Consider the following 23,304-nt stretch of genomic DNA (forward strand, 5'->3'; position numbering starts at 1 on the left):
GGCCTTATACCCACTCACTGGGGAGAGTCCAGAAGTGAACCCTTCCTACCAAGTACCCTGGACCATACCTGCTGTCTACACCAGTAAAGGTACTGAAGCAAACCCCTGTGTGCGTGTCGATCATTCTCCCCTGACCTGACTGGGCCACCTCTCACCTGCATCCCTTCCATTAACCCTGTCCCAGGGGACCCGCTACGCCTGTGGGGAGCAGAAACAACTCAGCTGCCATCCCATCACCCCCGGCGGTCTGAAGCAGTGCTGGTATCCGTTACCAGGAACCACAGGTGGCGTCCCGAACTCTAAATTCCAAAAACCACCAATTCCCCTATAAATAACTTCCCCCTTTAAAGAGTGACCCCAGGGTACGGGCCCGGGAGCCGACTGCCGTGACATCCCACAGAAGGTAAAGGCCTGGGTACCGAGTTTCCCCCATATCTTCCCCTGGGCGAGACACTTGGACGTCTCTTGTTTCTCGCACAGATATTGATAACATATGATGGAGTCAGACGAACCCTCCTACAAAACCTGATAACAAAGTCATTACTACAGGACTGGATGAGAAAGGGATTTATTGTACAAGAAACGCTGGGGCCACAAATGAGACCCCCAGCGTGTTAGGAGCAGACGGGGTCTTTGTCCCTGGAGCTTCTCTGCTCGGTATAATGAGATTCTGATCTTGTTCTTATAAAGAGGGTTGGAGTAAAATAGAAGCTGCCTGAATATGAGGACTTTGTCTGGTCTCTATGTCCTTGTGTACAGAGCTATGGAGATAGCGCTATTCTCTGTATAATAGATTTGATGTCGCTGGAGCCCTAATATTTCCGTACAGGGGTCTCTGTAGTACAGTGTCCATTTTAGGACATGATCAGATATCAAAATCAAACCTCAGAATGATGTCAGTTTGAGGCTAAATACCCTGTCTGACAAGAGATTCTGACAAGTGATTTTGACAAGTGACTTTGACAAGTGACTTTTACAACTGTAATAATAATAAAACTCATTGGGACTTATGCACAGACTGCAAGCAAGCCAAATTCAAATGATGTTTGATTTTGATGTGTGAGTCTGATGTGTGATTTTCTTCAAATCAGAATCACAATGACTTTTTGTCACCGTGAGTATTTTCATGGTGAATCTCATAAGACAAGTAAAGCTGCCAGTTACTATCACTTGACTGGATAGCTCAATGGTAAGGCATCAGCCTCTGAAACTGCAGTATTATGGTTCAAATCCCATTAGGAATATTATTATTATTTTAAATTATGCCTGTTTAGAACACAAACTACAGGGGTGTTTTACTTTTAATATCTGACATTTTGATTGTCATCCTGACGTGTTAAGAGTTTCAGACACACTCTCTATTTGCATGGTAAATTATATAGCCAAACTAAATTGGGAGGCACTAATTTACTATATATCTACAGTACAGACCAAAAGTTTGGACACACCTTCTCATTTAAAGATTTTTCGTTATTTTCATGACTATGAAAATTGTACATTCACACTGAAGGCATCAAAACTATGAATTAACACATGTGGAATTATATACTTAACAAAAAAGTGTGAAACAACTGAAAATATGTCTTATATTCTAGGTTCTTCAAAGTAGCCACCTTTTGCTTTGATGACTGCTTTGCACACTCTTGGCATTCTCTTGATGAGCTTCAAGAGGTAGTCACAGGAAATGGTCTTCCAACAATCTTGAAGGAGTTCCCAGAGATGCTTAGCACTTGTTGGCCCTTTTGCCTTCACTCTGCGGTCCAGCCCACCCCAAACCATCTCGATTGGGTTCAGGTCTGGTGACTGTGGAGGCCAGGTCATCTGGCGTAGCACCCCATCACTCTCTTTCTTGGTCAAATAGCCCTTACACAGCCTGGAGGTGTGTTTGGGGTCATTGTCCTGTTGAAAAATAAATGATGGTCCAACTAAACGCAAACCGGATGGAATAGCATGCCGCTGCAAGATGCTGTGGTAGCCATGCTGGTTCAGTATGCCTTCAATTATGAATAAATCCCCAATAGTGTCACCAGCAAAGCACCCCTACACCATCATACCTCCTCCTCCATGCTTCACGGTGGGAACCAGGCATGTAGAGTCCATCCGTTCACCTTTTCTGCATCGCACAAAGACACGGTGGTTGGAACCAAAGATCTCAAATTTGGACTCATCAGACCAAAGCACAGATTTCCACTGGTCTAATGTCCATTCCTTGTGTTCTTTAACCCAAACAAGTCTCTTCTGCTTGTTGCCTGTCCTTAGCAGTGGTTTCCTAGCAGCTATTTTACCATGAAGGCCTGCTTCACAAAGTCTCCTCTTAACAGTTGTTGAAGAGATGTGTCTGCTGCTAGAACTCTGTGTGGCATTGACCTGGTCTCTAATCTGAGCTGCTGTTAACCTGCGATTTCTGAGGCTGGTGACTCGGATAAACTTATCCTCAGAAGCAGAGGTGACTCTTGGTCTTCCTTTCCTGGTGCGGTCCTCATGTGAGCCAGTTTCTTTGTAGCACTTGATGGTTTTTGCAACTGCACTTGGGAACACTTTCTAAGTTTTCCCAATTTTTCGGACTGACTGACCTTCATTTCTTAAAGTAATGATGGCCACTCGTTTTTCTTTACTTAGCTGATTTTTTCTTGCCATAATACAAATTCTAACAGTCTATTCAGTAGGACTATCAGCTGTGTATCCACCAGACTTCTGCACAACACAACTGATGGTCCCAACCCCATTTATAAGGCAATAAATCACACTTATTAAACCTGACAGGGCACACCTGTGAAGTGAAAACCATTTCCGGTGACTACCTCTTGAATCTCATCAAGAGAATGCCAAGAGTGTGCAAAGCAGTCATCAAAGCAAAAGGTGGCTACTTTGAAAAACCTAGAGGTCCCGGTCTCAGCATGGTACAGGCCCCAGTCCAGGGCCCCGGGCTCAATCCGGTACAGGCCCCAACCCGAGGCCCCGGCCTCAGACTCAGCCAGAGGACTCAGCCCCTTATAGAGGCCTCAGCCCCAGCCAGAGGCCTCAGCCCCAGCCAGAGGCCTCAGCCCCATATAGAGGCCTCAGCCCCAGCCAGAGGCATCAGCCCTAGCCAGAGGCCTCAGCCCCAGCCAGAGGCCTCAGCCACAGGCCCCAGCACAGGAACCGGCCAGGCTAAGGGCCTCAGCCAGGCACAGGCCCTGGCCCGGCACCGGCTCCACCGCATCTGACCTCTTCTGCTGCAGCCGTTGACTTCCTGAGGGACCCTGCCTCCTGTGACCCTCTCTCCACTGCCCCCCAGGTAAGATACAATACCTATTCAGACTGTAAGATGGACCCCCATCTTATAAAAAATATTTTTTTCTATATTCCACCCTAAAATATGGGGTGCTTCTTATGTTCTGGTGCGTCTTATAGTCCGAAAAATACGGTAGATAGATTTAATTGTCTAAAATAATAATCAAAGCAAAGTATAAATATTTACCATAACAATACGCGGAGTGTTACACACACTGGGATTATTCACAGCACATGATACACTACACATATCTAGATATAGGGCTCAGTGTAGTGTATCACATGATGGAATTAGATACACCAGTCCAGGGCGTATCGCACACGATGACGGAATTAGATACCCCGGTCCGGGGCATAGCGCACACGATGACGAGATTAAATACACCGGTCTGGGGAGTATCGCACATTTTGTTGGTGACCGCCAGCGATACTGACAAGTACAGTGTCACTGAGGACGGCCGGCAGAGCTGATCCTGATAGATGGTGCTGCTCGCTGTATCATAAACTGGGGTTAGATATGTGGACTGCATCACATGCGCGATTAGATACGCTTAGAGTAACACATGCTGCTATTAGATACAGGACTAAGTGTAGTATATCACATTATGGGATTAGATATTGAACTCAGCAGAGTGTATCATACAGGATGGGATTAGATACACAGTTTGTAATGTATGGAGCAGGGCCACACCTTACACCACTGCTCCTATAGAAGTGGACGGAGCGGGGTCACACATTACACCACTGCTCCCATAGAAGTGGACGGAGAGGGGTCACACATTACACCACTGCTCCCATAGAAGTGGACGGAGAGGGATCACACATTACACCACTGCTCCCATAGAAGTGGATGGAGCGGGGTCACACATGACACCACTACTCCCATAGAAGTGGAGGGAGCGGGGTCACACATGACATCACTGCTCAAATAGAAGTGGACGGAGCGGGGTCACACATGACACCACTGCTCCCATAGAAGTGGACTGAGCGGGGTTACACCTTACACCACTGCTCCCATAGAAGTGGACTGAGCGGGGTCACTTCTATGGGGGGAGGAGAGTTTTTGCTAAAAAAAAAACACCAAAAACCTGTTGTCCAAGTATCAAGAATTCCACATATTCACAAAGATCAAATGGAATCTACAGGACGGTGAGGAGTGTGTTTCCAAAGCATACAACCACGTGGAGGTCTGCGGAACTCAGAAAAGCCACAAAGGACCATCCATTGACGGTTGAATCAATCCAGGAGGGGAAAAGCCATTCCTTAGGTGAGAAATGGATTTTATTCTTGACTATTCTAAGAAAAGTAACATATAGTTTAAGTTTGTTCATAGTCTTACAGATGCACAATTATGGTCTATTTGTATAGCCAATGTGAAGCAGAGAATCTTAGTATTGATAAAAGGTTTCTCTCTGTAAAAAAGTTAGAGAAAACTTCAAAATGTGATGCATATGGTCCGTGTGTACAATAATTTAGTCTTCGAAAAAACAGGTGGACACACAAGAGACCAGTCATACTGAGACACAAGACGCTGACGGGGATTACTTTGATTGTCCAAATTGTTTGATTTTGGCAGAACATATTGAACAATTGGAGGATCAAATTGATACTCGGACAGAGTTATTGTCCAAATTACACCAAGACATAAAAAAGGTTTCTGTTCATACAAGATCCAATAGTAAAAGTGAAGATAATACCTCCACATCATTTGTACCAGACACACAAAATCCAGATGTTTCAGGAGAAGGTTTACAGGGAAATGAATTACAAAGGAAAAAATTACATGACAGAGTAGCACGAATCAATCTTAAAATACACGATCAATTAATGAAAATTGTAAGACATTCCAAAGTACAATGAGAAGATGGATGATTTTGATAATGCCGACATTTTTGAATCTAATAAAGATAAATTCAATCTTAATGATGAACAAAAAAGACAAGACATTCAGAGTATGGTTACCCTCACATATGGCAAAAAGATTACAGACCACACACAGATTAAATGAGGATAATGAACTGATACATACTACAAAAGAAGACAGACTTAGACAATTGCTATTATTTACCACAGGAGACATGCCCTCTCTTGACATTTTGCATCATTTGAGTGCGAGTATCCATGATGACCCGTTTGCTTTTTTGGTCAAATTTGAACAGGCCTATAGAATGGTGATGCCTGTTGGGTCTAATGAGGAACCAACATTGATGATCAAATTGTATGTAACAAAATTCAAGTATCTAGATCCTGTTTCAGTGCATTTGGCTAGTGTTCAGACATCATTGCAGGAGGCAACAACTTTTATCGACAAAATTAGGAGATCCATGAAGCGGAACCAGGTCAAGGCAAAAATAGCTGTAGTTCATGAGGAAAAAGATAGACAGCTGACATCAGAGAAAACTCAAACAAAACCTAAACCCACATTAACATCCAGGAACAGAGATTACACTGAACATAGAGGTAAAAATATCACACAGAGGAGCAATATTAATTGTTATTTTTGTGGTATACCTGGACACTTAAAGTGTCAATGCAGAAAATTTTTGAGAGCAGAATCAGAGGCAGGTACATCGGGAACAGGTAAGCTTGGAAGGGGAAACTGACTTATTCCAAAATCATCCAACAAACCTTCCGCCCCTCCATTCCATTCTCCCACATCCCCTCACACTGACAATACACAAACACAGTCACAGTATGCTCCATTAATCAGACAGATCAGAGAGATGACAGTGAAGGAGTCAAATTGCAGGGACAGTGCTTTTAAAAGACACACTGGTCTGCTCCCATCTCCATCTCTCTGACTAGCAAAGAATGCTCCCACACCCCATCCATTGGAATTTGTGACTCGAGTTACATTGGATGAATGTGGAAGACAATTTCTCAATGTGATTTTGGCAGAACAAAGTGCTGTGTTTCTTATTGATACAGGGGCGCAATTAAGTGTTACTATCCTTGAGTTGATGGTAAAACCAGAATCTCCAAGTTGTAATATTATCGGATTCAGCTGAAAAGGAAAAACAAAAGCTAAGCTCGTTCCCAATGTTATGTTGGAAATACTTTGTTCTTTCAAAACAGGAATTGACATTTGGCATTGTCGTGATTCTGAAAATATACTTGCCATAGATTTTATGCAGAAATTTGGATGGGTAATTGATCTAGGGAATCAAGTGATCTGGAAAGATTCTAATGGACGTAAACCTGTAGTCATTGGCCCTAGTGAATATAGCCATGTTGGAAGTATTTGCTTGAATGATGTTTTGTGTCATCAGATCATTTGTGGCCTGAAACTGGTGGTGATGAGGGACAGACTGAAATTGTACAATGTTTTCCTTCTCTTTGGGCTCAGTTCAGGAATGAGGTGGGTACAATGAAGGATGTAATTGTGAATGTAGAAGGACGTGATCCTCCTCCACAGCGTCAGTATAAATTGCCTCCAGATTCAATTGGTTCTATGTATAAGATCATACAGGAATTGCTAGCTCAAGGTGTCATACCTAAGGCTAACTCTGTAAGTAGCAATCCTTTATGGTGTGTATTGAAATCTGATGGTAGATATCGAATGATATTGGATTTGGGGATGTTTAATAAACATACTCCCAATGTTGCTCCCATTGTTGCTGATACTCAAGATATGATGGCAAGGCTAAATGCAAAGGCAAAATATTTCTCTGTACTAGACATCAGTAATGTTTTTTCAGTATACCTCTTGAAAAGAGCTGTCAGTACAAGTTTGCATTCACTTTCTTGGATGAACAATATCTGTTTTGCAGGTTACATCAAGGAGCACATTTGTCACCTAGTGTTTTTCATCGGGCGTTGGTAAAGGTATTATCCAGATTCTCTAGGCCTGATTGCATACTGCTATATGTGGATGATATTTTGTTGTCTACTGAGGATAAAGAGTTACACGTTTCTCTTTTGACAGAATTGTTTGAACTGTTGTATGACGCAGGGTTGAAATTTAACACTAAAAAGGTCAAATTGATGCAGACCGAGGTCAGGTTTCTGGGAGTATTGTTGAGTCCAGGAAAAAGACCGCCATTGCAGGAAAGAATAGAGGCGATCACTTCTCTCCCAATCCCAACCACACACAAGGCATTGCGACATTTTTTGGGTCTTGTAAACTATTCTAGGGATTTCATTGAGAATTTTGCTGATAAGGCCAGGCCTTTTGTATGAACTTTTGAAAGGTGAAAATAATGATTACTTTGGTCCTTGGGATGGTGAACAACAAACCTCATTTGAACAATTGAAAATGAATTTACAGAATTCACCTGCTTTGTCCACAGTAGATCCTTCAGCTCCATTTGCTTTGCAAGTTCCCACATCAGAAACAGCGGTGTCTGCTGTTCTGTTACAATTGCAGGGAGAAGAGTGGAGAATTTTGGGCTATTTTTCTAAGCTTCTCTCATCTGTAGAAAGAGGTTTTGAAATTTGTGCAAGACACTTGGTAGGCGTCTACTTTGCAGTCAAAGCAACTGAACACATTGTTGGTTTCAACCAAATCATTCTGCAAACTCCTCATTCTACACTAAAGCTTCTCTTTGAGAAAAATATCCCAGGTATCCCACATCAGAGATTTGCCCATTAGTTACTGTCATTGTCTTCCAATCAAATTGAGGTAGATTATAAGGCCAAATATGTTCTTCCTCAGTTGATGCAATATGAAGGGCAAACTCATGATTGTCTCCATTCTTTTCAGGATCCAATTCCATCACTTTTCAGACGGTAGGCAGAGGTAACAGATGAAGCAGTCTTTGTAGATGGTTCCAGATTCTATTCAGAAGGGCACTATTATACAGGATATGCCATTTTTTATCCCACAAGAAGACAGGTGGTAAAACAAAAGTTACTGAGTCATTTTCAGCTCAGAGGGCAGAACTAGAAGCAGTAAAAATGGTGCTACAGCTGAATGAGGCTGAAGATCAGTGTCCCATTGTAATCTACAGTGATAGCTCCTATGTTGTGAGATCATTGACAGATTACCTGTCAGTTTTGGAAAAAAGAGGCTATGTAGATTCTTCTAACAAGACTCTTGTACATAGTGACACACTGAAAACAATTTTTGAGATAGCTTCAAAAACCCCTAACGGTTTTGCAATTGTCAAAGTTCATGCCCATAAAAAGTCTGATGATGATGATCTGTTGGAAATGCAACTGCAGATATGCTAGCCAAAGAGGCAGCCCTGATAGAAGTGTTTGAGCCTGAACCTCTCGAGGTTTCAGCAGTTCAAAGAACAGACACGCATATCCCTTCTTTTGCGGAAGAACAAGAAAAAGATACAACTCTTGTTGCTTCCCGGGTTTTGTGTCATGACCTAAATGGGGACTTGCATCCTGTTGTACCAAAACATCTACAGGATGAGTTCACGAGATATAATCATGACAGCTTGGGTCATTTGGGCCAACAGAAATTGTTAGGCATTCTCAGAGAGATTTTACTGGGAAAAGATGGAAGAGACTGTATGAAATATTATTCAATCATGCCTCATTTGTGCCCAAATTAATCCAAGACAAAAAGGACAGAAATCGCCAATACTGCGAACCGCACCTGCAGATGGTCCATGGTCTACGTTACAAATAGACTATATTGGTTCATTACCATCAGGTAAAAATGGTCTCAGGTATGCATTGGTTGTAGTAGATGTTTTTTCTAAATGGGTTGAAATTTTACCTGTCAAGAAAGATGATGCTTTGTCTATAGCTAGAGCATTAGTTAATCGTGTCTTTTGTACTTGGGGGATCCCAAGAAAGATTACCTCTGATCGAGGAAGTCACTTCACAGGAAGAATCATGCGAGCAGTTTGTACTATTCTAGGGGTACAATAGTTTCATGTACCTTCCCATCCACAGTCTGCTGGTATTGTGGAAAGGATGAATAGGACAATAAAATCCAGAATTGCCAAAATGTTATTGGACAAAGGTAATACTTGGGTGGATGCCTTTTGTACTGTTGAGTGTTAGAGGAACAACTTCCTCCACAACTTCATTTACTCCTTTTGAACTATTGACAGGAAGGAAAATGCCACTGATTTTCCCACATGAACCATTTTTGTCCACACCTCAAAAAGATGCTGTTCCAAGGTCCAAATGGTTGCAATTGTTGCAGGAAAACTTGAAAACCTTTCTTCCACATGAATGCAGAGGATGGAGCCACCATATGAATCCAAATTCAAAAAAGGGGCTCTAGTCATGATTAAATCTCTCAGGAAGAGTGGACCTTGGGAAAGTAACTGGGAGGGTCCCTTTGAAATAATCGACACCATGGGACAAGTTATGATCCTAGTGCAACCAGCATCCAACATGGTTAAAAATATCCGCAGACAACAAAAATTGTGGGTACACGTTGATCAATGCAAATTGTATATTGCAAAATAATGATACTGCATTTCTTTTAGGAAGAAATGGATTCCAATAAGAGCTGGAATACGGAATACCATGTCCTTGATGGAAGGGATTCAACACCAATCCTTCAAGAAAAGAAAAGGTTTCCCAGGAAAAGCTACTATCTGATGGGAACCACATTTCTGCTACTTTGTACTATTTCAATTCTGATCTACACAGAAGACATTTTATATCATGGAACAAATACTAGTGAAGTGAATGGACATATCAAAGGAACTTTACATTCACGGAAACCAAGAGGATCAAGTATACAAAATCTAATAGATGAAGACAAACCGGACGATTCAGTAGATATTACTGGGAACATTTGCATGGGTTATGATGTAAAATGCTGAATTAAGCTACACTTCATACACGACACTTAATATTACATGCTGCCATAGGATCTAAGTCTAAATTTACACAATTACAAGGAGATTAGATACATTATTAGATACATTATGTATCACATGGCATGACAGGAATATGGGAATGTAATCCTACAGATGTGTTATACTGGAATATAGAGATAAGAGGTGAAGAGAAAGCTGTGTGGTCGAGTGATATTCCTAATGATATGCTCGCAAAAGGGACAGTTAGAACATCCGAAACAGAGATTATGTTAAAGACACAACTTTTGGGGAAATTTTTTATCCTTCATTACTTTCTATTACAGAAGGAGATGAAGATTGGGTAAAAACATGGAACTTCCAGCTAACCAGAGAATCAGTACAAGTATCTGTAGTTTTTACAGTAACAAATACTATCGCTCCAGAAGTAAGGGTTGCACCACAAGCAGTACATAGTCAAGAAAATATGTCGTCTCTTTTATTGAAATGCAACACAAGGTTAGAGTTACCTCCCGAGTCTTTGTTAACATGGACCAGAAACAAAATATTTTTGGGAAGTTTTTCAAATGGTCCAACAAATGTTATACATAGAAGTCAATACGGGAATGTGAGATGGTTGCATAAGAATTTTGATTTTTCTCTAGATAATCCATCTCCTAAGGATTCGGGACTTTACCAATGTTGTGTTTTAAGTAAAAATAATTACAAACAATGTAAAGATGTAAATGTTTGGTCAGCAGTAGATAATGTATGTACACAGACAAGGTTTCAACCATCTACTCCTTTCCAAATCAATCAATTCCAATCTAAACCTCTATTAAGGGATGGAGTGTTGATGACTATGGTCTGGACTTTTAACATGTCCAGTTGGAAAATCTTATCCAGATATCCCCAGTGTCAATCACATCTCATTAACATGGAAATGGGAATAGAACAATGGTTTGGGAGAAGAACGTCAACACAGGTTAGAAGTAAGAGGGGGATATTAGAAGGTATTTTGGGGGGATTAGGAACAGTGGGAAGTTTAATTAACACTATGGACATCCGACATACATACACTTAAATCAGATTTAGAAAATATTGGGTATATTGGAGGCAAAGGAGTAAAAAATTTGAAAAGTTTGCATCAACTCCTTGAGAAGATGGTTTTGAACACGGCTGCTGTGTTGGGATCTTCAGTGTCACATCTACAAGATGCTACTTTAGCTCTAATAGAAAGTGAACAGGAATCCCAAGTGGCCAGAGCATGTCTAGAAATTCAGATTGAATACTCCACCAATCTGAAAATGATTGCACAGGCATTGCAAAGTAGAATTACACCTTTAGGAATAATGTGAAATTTGCCTACAGAATATAATTTTGCGTTAAATCACACAGATTTGTGGGTAAATAAGTGGTTAGGATGTGAACAGAACATTTGTATAGGAACACTAATCCCAATATCGGGAAGAGAAGAAACCATGGTTCATATTACTGTTCTGGGCATTCCTGTTAGTAATACACAATTACTATATTATCTATTACAGTACACAGATTTTGCATTTGATGGTACCAACACTGGACAATTAGACATTTCTTCATACTTACATTTCGTTTCTAAGGTAATGTGTCTACCTGGACAGGATAAAGTCATTTATAACTTGTGTTTCCATAATCATACCTCATGTCATGCCAGAGTTGAGAATGTGCAAACGATACATGACTTGGTGACTCCAATAAGCTCAAACAAAATTTGTTTCCAAGTTATGTCAGAAAAAGAAGTTTTTTCTGTATTCTTCTCATCTTGTGTACATGCTGAAAATCTGACCATAGTTTTCACACTTCCCTCCGTACAATATAAACCTATCTCCAAGAAGGAAGTATTAATATTACGTCAATAGGGACAAGAAATCTGAAAATCCTTCCTATACAGTTCAGTTTGTCACAAATACACTGCTCAAAAAAATAAAGGGAACACTTAAACAACGGAATATAACTCCAAGTAAATCAAACTTCTGTGAAATCAAACTGTCCACTTAGGAAGCAACACTGATTGACAATCAATTTCACATGCTGTTGTGCAAATGGAATAGACAATAGATGGAAATTATGGGCAATTATCAAGACACCCTCAATAAAGGAGTGGTTCTGCAGGTGGGGACCACAGACCACATCTCAGTACCAATGCTTTCTGGCTGATGTTTTGGTCATTTTTGAATGTTGGTTGTGCTTTCACACTCGTGATAGCACGAGACGGACTCTACAATCCACAGAAGTTGCTCAGGTAGTGCAGCTCATCCAGGATGGCACATCAATGCGAACTGTGGCAAGAAGGTTTGCTCTGTCTGTCAGCTTAATGTCCAGAGGCTGGAGGCGCTACCAGGAGACAGGCCTGTACACCAGGAGATGTGGAAGGGGCCGTAGGAGGGCAACAACCCAGCAGCAGGACTGCTACCTCCGCCTTTGTGCAAGGAGGAACAGGAGGAGCACTGCCAGAACCCTGCAAAATGACCTCCAGCAGGCCACAAATGTGCATGTGTCTGCAAAAACGGTTAGAAACCGACTCCATGAGGGTGGTATGAGGGCCCGATGTCCACAGATGGGTGTTGCACTCACAGCCTAACACCGTGCAGGACGCTTGGCATTTGCCACAGAACACAACACCAGGATTAGCAAAGTATCAACTGGCGCTCTGTGCTCTTCACAGATGAAAGCAGGTTCACACTGAGCACATGTGACAGACGTGACAGAGTCTGGAGACGCTGTAGAGAGTGATCTGCTGCTTGCAACATCCTTCAGCATGACCGGTTTGGCAGTGGGTCAGTAATGCTGTGGGATGGCATTTCTTTGGAAGGACTTACAGCCCTCCATGTGCTCGCCAGAGGTAGCCTGACTGCCATTAGGTACCGAGATGAGATCCTCAGACCCCTTGTGAGACCATATGCTGGTGCGGTTGGCCCTGGGTTCCTCCTAATGCAGGACAATGCCAGACCTCATGTGGCTGGAGTGTTTCAGCAGTTCCTGCAAGATGAAGGCATTGAAGCTATGGACTGGCCCGCCCGTTCCCCACACCTGAATCCAATTGAGCACATCTGGGACATCATGTCTCTCCATCCACCAATGTCACGTTGCACCACAGACTGTCCAGGAGTTGGCGGATGCTTTAGTCCAGATCTGGGAGGAGATCCCACAGGAGACCATCCGCAACCTCATCAGGAGCATGCCCACGTGTTGTAGAGAGGTCATACATGCACGTGGAGGCCACACAGAATACTGAGCCTCATTTTGACTTGTTTTAAGGTCGTTACATCAAAGTTGGATCAGCCTGTAGTGTGTTTTACTACTTTAATTTTGGGGGTGACTCCAAATCCAGGCCTCCATTGGTTAATAAATTTGATTTCCATTGATGATTTTTGTGTGATTTTGTTGTCAGCACCTTCAACTTTGTACAGAACAAAGTATTCAATGAGAATATTTCATTCATTCAGATCTAGGATGTGTTATTTGAGTGTTCCCTTTATTTTTTTGAGCAGTGTATATAATTTCCCTTGGGATATGTGGACAAATGAGATAAAGACAAAGGTTTGTTAAATTTGTTAACAAAACAACTAAAAGAAGCTGAAATTGTATTCAGACATGACCAAGGCCATTTAAATGATATTGAACATGAATGGACAAGTATGTCAGGCTCATCTTGGTGGAAAAATCTAGGAAGATCAGTAACTAGTTGGTCACAGTCTTCAGCAAAAATGGCTGCAGGAAGCGTATTAACAAATCCAATCATAATCATATTTATTTTGATCTTGCTGTGCATTTTTTATCAGATTTTTATGTGTAAAATTAAGAAAATATATTAAAAGATAAAGACAGAAATGAAAAAGGAAGATGGTCTTTATTTTTAATTTAGAAGCTTTTGGGAACTCAGATGACGTTCAATACAGGAGTTGATACAAGGTTATCAGAATAAAGAATGAATGTGATACGAATGGTGAGAGAATGAGTTTAGGATTGATTATGATATTTCTTAAATCATAATCAGGGGGGACTGTAAAATATTAATCTCTAATGATAAAATAAATACATAATAAGAAACTTTGAAGCTCTGGTTCGAACCATATTCAGTTTTAAACATTTTTAGAGCGAGACTGAGGGGTTATTTTGAAGATCTTGGCAGAGACACCTGTTCTGTATGTCAAACCTATAGGGCTCTTGTCAATATGGGTTATTTGGAGATAACTAATGATCCTTAAAGGTCACTAGCCATATGTTTAAAATATACCAACATAAAGTAATTGTGCACGTAGCCAAAAGGCATATTCCATGAGTTACTAGTTTTGTTCTAACATGGTAGAAGTTACTAATATACCAGAAAGTCGCGATATTGGGTTATGAAACTGTAAAAATAATCTCCAATGTATGTCTATGAGGCGAGATGGTATATAAGGAGAGCCAGACATGAATGGGCAGCTGTCTCATACCTTGAGAATCTCCACCACGGACCATCTCATGCTGTATACTTAACAACTTATGAATGTTGTTTTCTCTCTTATAACCTGATACTTCTTTCTGTGCTATCAACTATTTTTTTCCTTATTTTGTAACCACTTTTGAATAAACCTTAAACAAGCTTTTGTTTTATCCACACAATTCAATATTGCTTTCCGTCCCATCCTCACTGTACTCTTACTCCAATGTAAGCGTTATATTTGTAACAGTGATGGAAAAGTATCATAGTCTTTAGTAAGTGGGCAGCTCCTCACACATCGTACACACGCGGCTCCGCTCCGTACACACGGCTCCGCTCCATACACCTCAAACACATGGCTCCGCACACCTCGTACATGCGCGCCTCCGCTCCGCACACCTCGTACAAGCGTACACCTCCACTCTGTACACCTCAAACACATGGCTCCTCACACCTCGTACACACGGCTCCGCTCCATACACCTCAAACACATGGCTCCGCACACCTCGTACATGCGCACCTCCGCTCCGTACACCTCGTACACGCGCGGCTCCGCCCCGTACACCTCGTACACACGCGGCTCCGCTCCGTACACCTCGTACATGCGCACCTCCACTCCGTACACCTCGTACACACGCGGCTCCGCCCCGTACACCTCGTACACATGCGGCTCCGCTCCGTACACCTCGTACACACGCGGCTCCGCTCCGCACACCTCGTACAAGCGCGCCTCCACTCCGTACACGTGCGCCTCCGCTCCGTACACCTCGTACACACGCGGCTCAGCTCCGTACACCTCGTACACACGCGGCTCCGCTCCGTACACCTCGTACACACGCGGCTCTGCTCCGTACACCTCGTACACACGCGGCTCAGCTCCGTACACCTCGTACACACGCGGCTCCGCTCCGTACACCTCGTACACACGCGGCTCTGCTCCGTACACCTCGTACACACACGGCTCTGCTCCGTACACCTCGTACACACGCGGCTCTGCTCCGTACACCTCCTACACACGCGACTCTGCTCCGTACACCTCGTACACACGCGGCTCTGCTACATCCACACTGTAAACCCCTCCTGACCCCACACATAAACTTCAGCTCATCCAGCACCATGACAACCAGCACAGCAGAGTCCTGCATCCACTGAGGCCCCTGATCATGTGACCCCTGACTCCTCCCCTCCTGTGACCTCATCACAGGTCCTGTGCGCACAGAGCAGCCATATATGTGGTGGCGGCTCTGCAGGTGGAGGTATGTGGAGATTCCCCATTACTGGGCGCAGGGGGCATTAACACCTTCAGCACAGAGACTCTTTTTGGGTCTTGTGTTGCCCCTTTATAAGAATCATAAGGTTTTTGTTCTGTTTCCTGTAATAGATACATACGACCCAACTATGGAGACAAGAAGGGAGGAAACATATTGTTCTCATAGTACAGGGCCCCTTTACTGGCCCCACAGTGTAATGCCCCCATTATGCCCCTTATGCAGGATGTATGATGCCCCCACAAGTGTAATGCCCCCATTATGCTACTTATACAGTATGTATGATGCCCCCACACAGTGTAATGTCCCCATTATGCCCCTTATGCAGTATGTATGGTGCCCCACACAGTGTAATGCCCCCATTATGCCCCTTATGCAGTGTGTATGATGCCCCACACAGTGTAATGCCCCCATTATGCCCCTTATGCAGTATGTATGGTGCCCCACACAGTGTAATGCCCCCATTATGCCCCTTATGCAGTGTGTATGATGCCCCCCACAGTATAATGTTCCCCCAGTACCACCTGAGGTTTTACATGTGGAATAATCCCTCTGGAGTTGGTTTTCCCTTTTCCTGCTCCCCTCCATGTATACCCTCGAGCATGTATACAGGCATGTAGGGGAGCTGGCCTTACTAGATATCGAGGCTTTGTACAGTAATATACCGCATGAGGATGGTATCAGAGGAGCAAGACGTTTCTTGAAATCGAGATCAATAGAGTGTAGCAGACATAATGACTTCATGGAGGATCTTCTAAAATTCACTCTTACTCATAACTTCTTTCTTTTTGACAGGAAGTACTTCCACCAGCTCAGGGGTACTGCGATGGGGAGCCCCTGTGCCCCCTCGTATGCTAATCTATTCCTGTGCTGGTGGGAGGAAACCACAATATTCAGGGATGATCATAAGTGGTGGCATCCATATATTGGGGTATGGTATAGATATATTCACAAAATTTTTCTAATCTGGTCAGGGACGAGTGAAAAGTTTATTGAATTTGTTAGGGAACTCAACGTCAATAGAGTGGGCCTGAGATTTATATCAGAATTCAACTATTACCAGTTGCCTTTCCTGAATGTACCAATCAAGAAAGTACGGGATAAGACCATAGGGACACTCATCTATCAAAAACCTGCAAGCACTAATAAACTATTGAAGTGGGATAGTCACCACCCCATCCTCCTTAAAAAAAAGCAATATCCAAGGGCCAATTTTTACGGTTGAGAAGAGACTGCTCTAATGTCACAGATTTTAATATACAGGCAATAGACATGAACACCAGATTCATGAAAAAAGGGTACCAACAGTACATTTTGGATTCCGTACCATTGTTTGCAGAAAATCGGGAGAGACAGACATTCCTCTATAGCTAACCAAGAGAGCAAGAAAAAGATGGGATAACACGAGTAATAGGAACTTAAAAGAATCAGAGTGACCATATCTTTAATATCCTCAGAAAACCCTGGCCGACCTGGACCTGAGGGTGCTGTGGGATCTACTCCCACAATAAGTTTCAGAAAGGGTTGGTCAATTAGGGACTGTTTAGTGCATATTTTCGATAAAAACCTGCACCCAAGTGGACTTGGCTGGATAGAAGAACCCCGAGAAAGTTGTATATGTAATTGGATGAGACCATGTAAATATTTCTCGAGTTCCTCTACAGGTAAAATCTTTTTCCAGAGGGATTATTCCAACTGTAAAACCTCAGGACTTTTATATGTGGCCACATGCACCTGTCCCCTAGATTATGTATGCACGACCAAGAGTTAGTATAGGAGGAAGGTGGGGGGCATTTGGGCAAAATACACCATGGTTGGGACACCCCATTAGTGAGACACATGAACAGTGCACATTGAGGTGAAACAAGAGACATCTCCTTTTGCATCATTGAGATGGTTAAACCCAATGTGAGAGGAGGTGATCTCAATACATGTATAGTCAAAAAGGAAAGTGAGTGGATTTCCAGACTGGATTCACTAGCCCCTAAGGGACTGAATGAACAAATTTCCTATGCCTGTTTTGTATGAATACAGCCCCATTCTGGATTACATTTTTGGATTTTATACTCTACCCATTTCTACTCAAGTCCCTGTGAATGAGGTTCACATATTGTTTTACTTCATCAAGAGATCTGAGCTTCTATATCAGAATTATTTCTTATCAGTTATATCCCACTTATACTATTAAGTAACTAACAAGTGTGGTGTTCCTTGTGTATGTCTAATTATGTAATGGGGGTTAAATTTGACCATTTAGGAATTTACTGTGGGCCACCATCCCATATTTTCTGTAGTGATAAAGTAGATCTACATGCCTATTGCATGATGGGAGGATGTGCAATACTTGTTTTTAGTCTCCCATGACGCTGATCTCAGAGATAGGATTTTTCTGTTGGTGGAATGCAATCCAATATCATATGTGCTCCGGTGTGGAGTGCAGACATCTGGGCATGCGCAATCGTGGACAATGATCCTAGATGCACTCCGGTGTGGAATTATAACTACGGCCATGCGCAGTCACAGGTATGAGTGGCTTGGCCGCAATCAGTTTATCTAGCATTTCAGTGTAAAGCACGTCACTTCCCAACATGCACACTAGGGGATGGACATTATCGGTCCTCTAGCTCATGAGAAGTAGCGTAGGTGCAGTACATTATTGTAGACAGACTCCATTCTGTATATCCTGTGACAATTCACCTCTAGGAATGGGAATGGACCTCCTAGTCTGGGAGGGGTTTTGGATGAATTGGGCTATTTAAACATGGACACCTGGCTATTAGGCACACTATGCTGAACATCATGAATTATCATCCCAGTATCAAGCCTCCTGATGAACCTGTTGGGGGAATTGCGTTGAGGTGGATTATTGAAACATTCTCTGAGTACCATACCCTTTTCTTTATACATATAGTAGGGGTTTTACTCACTTGGATGCGACGGGAGGAAAATATGAGGCATGTTCCTTTAAAAGTTCATGTGGGTTTATTGCTTCATAAACCCAGAAGCCAAACAGAAAAGCAAACAGCCTTTAGATCAGGCAAACAAAGTAAATGTCCTTAGCAGGTCTCTGCTCAGCCAGGCCTGTGTGCCACACAAGCTGGGGTAGCTTCTAGTATCCTGGCTTGGTCTGAAGACAAACATACACAGGAGGCCTTCTCCCTCCAAACACACAGACCATGTGCCAAACAACAACCTTCATTTTATAGGCTGTTAACCACACCCAGAGGTGAGGTATGTGGGTAGCTGGACCCGCCCATTCTCTCCTAGCTACCCGTAACCCGGCTCCCAGGTGCACCGAACAATCCTCTTAGTGCTTATGTGCCCTAGAGAAACACTCCGGGTTACATCACAGAGACCAGCCATTTCTGTGACACATGCCTCCCATCGACTATGCGACCACTAGCCACCTTACAATACCTTGATATGTATCTGGTTTTATGACTACCCCACAGCTGATTAAAGGGAATCTGTCACCCCCTGGGACTTATCTGACCTCTACTATGGGCATACAGGTGATAGCAATGTGAATCTATACATCTATGCCTCATATTAGAGGTCTGTTTGCTGTGACATGGCTCTTAATTCAGTGAAGATTCCAATGCTTGCTAGCCGGGGGACGGGAAGAAATCCTCGCCTACTGTGTTAATTAAAATATTTCCCACCTCCCCTGCACGTCACAGTGCCCTGTGACGTGCAGTCACCATGTCCAGATCCCACGACTGCGCGCTTTTTACGGTAGTGACGAACTTGTACTGTGTACTAAGCAGTTATAGTACTGAAGGGATCTTGTGCCCAGGCGCCGGGAAGTCACCATGACTCGCCAGTGCCTGTGCACAAGATCCCTGCAGCACTATGATTGCCTAGTACACAGTACCACTGTGCCTTCCGCAAGAAGTGAAGTGCGCGGGACCTGGACATGGTGACTACACGTCACAGGGCATTTCTTCCCGGCCCGCAAGCATCGGAATCTTCACTGAATAAAAAGCCTTTTCACAGCAAACAGACCTCTAATATGGGCCATACAGGTAAGTATAGATTCACATTTCTATCACCTGTATGCCCATATTAGAGGTCAGATAAGTCCCAGTGAGTGACAGATTCCCTTTAATCAGCCGTGGGGTAGTCGTTTAAGTGGATTCCCTTTAATAAATACTCACTTAGCCCCATTCTTGGTGCAGGTACTAATGAATCCAGGACCTATGAGATTTTTACCAAATGATAGTTGGATAGTTAGGGGTGTATCATCCATAGCGTCGGCCCATACGGCCACTATGGTGCCCGTGAAAAAACACAGATTTTGAGCTTGGTTTAAATTGATATCCATGCAGCACATAGACGCATGTTTACTATGGCCATAAATCAGAAAAAAACTATAAAGAAAAATTATCATAAACCCTACTGTAAATAAATAAATAAAAAGCAAAAGTGCATTTAAATAAATTAGGGTTCTTATCAACACTGTTTTTGATCAAAAATAGCATGAAAGCTATCCCACCATAGCAAGGTGCACCCATTCGAGATAGTCCTACTCTGTATAATATTAAAAACCTTACCATGTGTGAAAGCCTCAAACTTCTGTGTGTGAATCAGACATGAGATCTAACGTGATAGAAGATTACAGTCCGGGGAAGACGGAAAACATTCATATAGACGACCGGTGGAGATGTAGTCAGTAAAGCACTCTAGCCAAATATCTTTCTACAGCCGTAGTAGAAGATGAAGATGTCGTCCTATTCATGAAGTAATTATTTCTCATGTCACGTGTAATGAATATCTCCTGCAGTATTGCTAATGCCGACTGCAGTGTCGGTAAATGAGATGAGAATTAGCATTATGGAAGATGAGTCTTTGAGAAACGAGTTCAGCTACAGACTCCAAGGAAGAAACTGCTTGTTGTCTGTGGCCTAAAATATATAGGTTTTATTACTAGATGTAAAGAAGAAAACTAAATACTGTAAAATGATATATCTCCTCATATGTTTTCCCTTATTATCTCCAGTAATTGTGTAATTACACAGTATTTTTATGATGTTACATTGGCTAATCATCTTCTCATTCAGGTCCCTACAATATCGGATGCTCTCAGTGAAGATCTTCTATTTAAGAGAATTTTCCTTATGGACCCATCAAAGATGGGTATGGACAGAGACAAGATGGCGGAGAGGATATTGTGCCTCACCCTAGAGATCCTCTTCCGACTTACTGGAGAGGTGAGAGATTCTGATGACGTCACATTACCTCATTCTTATCTATGGGAGTTACAGATGGACAGAACTTGAGAGGTGAGGACTCTGGAAATGTCTGTAGTGAGATTTAATAATTTGTCTCTCCATAACCAGCATTACACAATAGTGAAGAAGACCTCTAGTGGGCGCTGTCAGGCCCCTGTGTCTGAGGGATGGGGAAGACCACAGAGCCCAATCACCGGGGCTCCATCTCACCCCCTGATACATGAGGACATCAATGACCAGAAGATCCTAGAACTCACCTACAAGATGATTGAGCTGCTGACTGGAGAGGTGACACAGCTGGGAATGCTGGGACATTATACAGTAACGCTATGAAGGGATCGGGGGGATGACTGTATCATTGTATGTGTCAGGTTCCTATAAGATGTCAGGATGTCGCTGTCTATTTCTCCATGGAGGAGTGGGAGTATTTAGAAGGACACAAAGATCTGTACAAGGACGTCATGATGGAGGTTCCCCAGCCCCTCACATCTCCACGTAAGAGACAGGACTAAATACACACGGCCTATAATTATCTGTATGTAAAGAATTAATTCAGTCCCTGTATGTGTTTCCTCCAGATCTATCCAGTAAGAGGACAACACCAGACAGATGTCCCCGTCCTCTTCTTCAACATGCCTGTAAACAAGAAGATCCCAATGTTCCTCAGGATCATCAGGTAGATGGAGAGAAGGTGTCATGAGATCTCCCCTATGATGTGTAGACGGCTGTGATGGTCTTGTTTTATCCACCAGTATTATGTGTTTTATACTTGTGTAATGAGGACGGTGGAGATGGCAGGATTAGAGCTGATCATAGATGGGACTTCTCCATCTGTCTGTGACTTTTACAATATTTGTTTCAGGGTGAAGATCAGACCCATATTAATACTACAGAGACATATGTATGGGGTGATGAGTGGTGTAAGGAGGAGATTCCTACATATGACTACCCAGGTGAGTAGTAACCACTAGTAACGAGCGAGTGTATTTGTTAATATTCGCTTTTCACACTGATAGTACGGTATTCGGGTTACTCGTTATTCTGCGAGTATTTGTGTACTCGCCTCGCTATATTCGGATGTCCCGCCCTGCAGTTTTGGCGCCTTCTCTGCTGCCACTAAACATGCTGGGCTTCTTAACCAATCACAGTAATGCCGCAGACATCTTGGTTGTGGCATTACTGTGATTGGCTGGCTGCCCAGCGTCATGGGGTCCATTTAAGCCCTACCGCCGCCATTTTGTGCACATTGCATCTGGAGCCTATGTTGTAATAGCCTATGGTAAGATCGCTGAGCTTCTAGGGAGAGTGCTTAGGCCTCTTGATAAAACAAAAGCCCTTTTAAGGGCTGCCTGCAGTGTATACTAGTTTTGTGTTTAAAGGAGCCGCTCACTAGCTCCATAATACCATCAAAAAATAGCTCTTTTCAGAGCTGAAGGCACACAACAAAATCAGAGAACAGGGAGGGAGAGATTGTGTATTAGGTAGGGAGTGTATTAGCTAGTGTTCTTTCAGTGTCCATCTTAAAACAGCTCTTGTCAGAGGCAAAGCAATATTTTTCCAGCACACACAGAACTAGCATTTTGTGCTGCCTTTTTTTTTAGCATCGGTCTATTTTCCCTGCTGTTTTAGGGGTCAGAGCCTGGCTTCTGCAGTCCACATTAGTCCACTTAAAAAGGTGTTTGGTGCCCTACGCAAAGCAGTAGTCCAAACATTTCCTACTGCCTGCTACAAAAGAAGCATGCACCAGCCCATTTTAACCGCTATTTTGGGGTGTCAGCCTGCCTTTTGTCCATATTAGTCCACTTAAAAAAGCATTTTGTGCCCTACACAAAGCAGTAGTCCAAACTTTTCCTACCGCCTGCTATAAAGCACGCACCAGGCCATTTTAACCACTATTTTGGAAGCCACCATCCCAAGGGCCACCAATCACAAATAGTAGTTAGGCTGGAGTAGGAATACTGTCCTGGTTTGTCCACTGCACATTCTGCATAGGGTTTGTAAAAATTAGCCCTATGGGCTGAATCATGGTTGACGCAGGAAGCCGTCATCCCAAGGGCCTCCAATCACAAATAGTAGTTAGGCTGGAGTAGGAATACTGTCCTGGTTTGTCCACTGCACAATCTGCATAGAGTTTGTAAAAATTAGCCCTATGGGCTGAGTCATGGTTGACGAAGGAAGGAAACGGGTTCTTATGGGAAGGGGTTGACGTTAACAGCAGTAGCATGAATCTGCATTTTTGGTGAATTTAGGTTGGCTTGCTCTCATCTGGAGGGATTACAAACTGTGGAGATATCCAGTCCTTTTTGAATTTAATCAGAGTAAGTCTGTCTGCATTCTCCGTGGTGAGGCGTGTG

At 42.9% G+C, this 23,304-nt stretch overlaps 2 protein-coding genes across 2 annotated transcripts in view; both read left to right on the plus strand.

Annotated features, from left to right (window-relative positions):
• The window catches only part of LOC141176190 (oocyte zinc finger protein XlCOF29-like), a 434,978-nt gene extending 413,695 nt beyond the window's left edge, over positions 1 to 21,283 (plus strand). The window contains exons 2-3 of the mRNA XM_073660183.1: positions 20,780 to 20,929; positions 21,059 to 21,283. Of these exons, the coding sequence (XP_073516284.1) occupies positions 20,837 to 20,929; positions 21,059 to 21,283 (318 nt within the window). The 5' untranslated portion in view covers positions 20,780 to 20,836. The remainder of the gene's footprint in view (positions 1 to 20,779; positions 20,930 to 21,058) is intronic.
• Positions 21,284 to 21,297: 14 nt separating this feature from the next.
• Positions 21,298 to 23,304, plus strand: part of LOC141176191 (uncharacterized) — a 183,913-nt gene continuing 181,906 nt past the window's right edge. The window contains exons 1-3 of the mRNA XM_073660184.1: positions 21,298 to 21,445; positions 21,529 to 21,626; positions 21,813 to 21,903. Of these exons, the coding sequence (XP_073516285.1) occupies positions 21,313 to 21,445; positions 21,529 to 21,626; positions 21,813 to 21,903 (322 nt within the window). The 5' untranslated portion in view covers positions 21,298 to 21,312. The remainder of the gene's footprint in view (positions 21,446 to 21,528; positions 21,627 to 21,812; positions 21,904 to 23,304) is intronic.

This window comes from Phyllobates terribilis, unplaced genomic scaffold, assembly GCF_046119375.1.
Source record: "Phyllobates terribilis strain yellow unplaced genomic scaffold, ASM4611937v1 Scaffold_17__1_contigs__length_24005725, whole genome shotgun sequence".
Lineage (NCBI taxonomy): Eukaryota > Metazoa > Chordata > Amphibia > Anura > Dendrobatidae > Phyllobates > Phyllobates terribilis.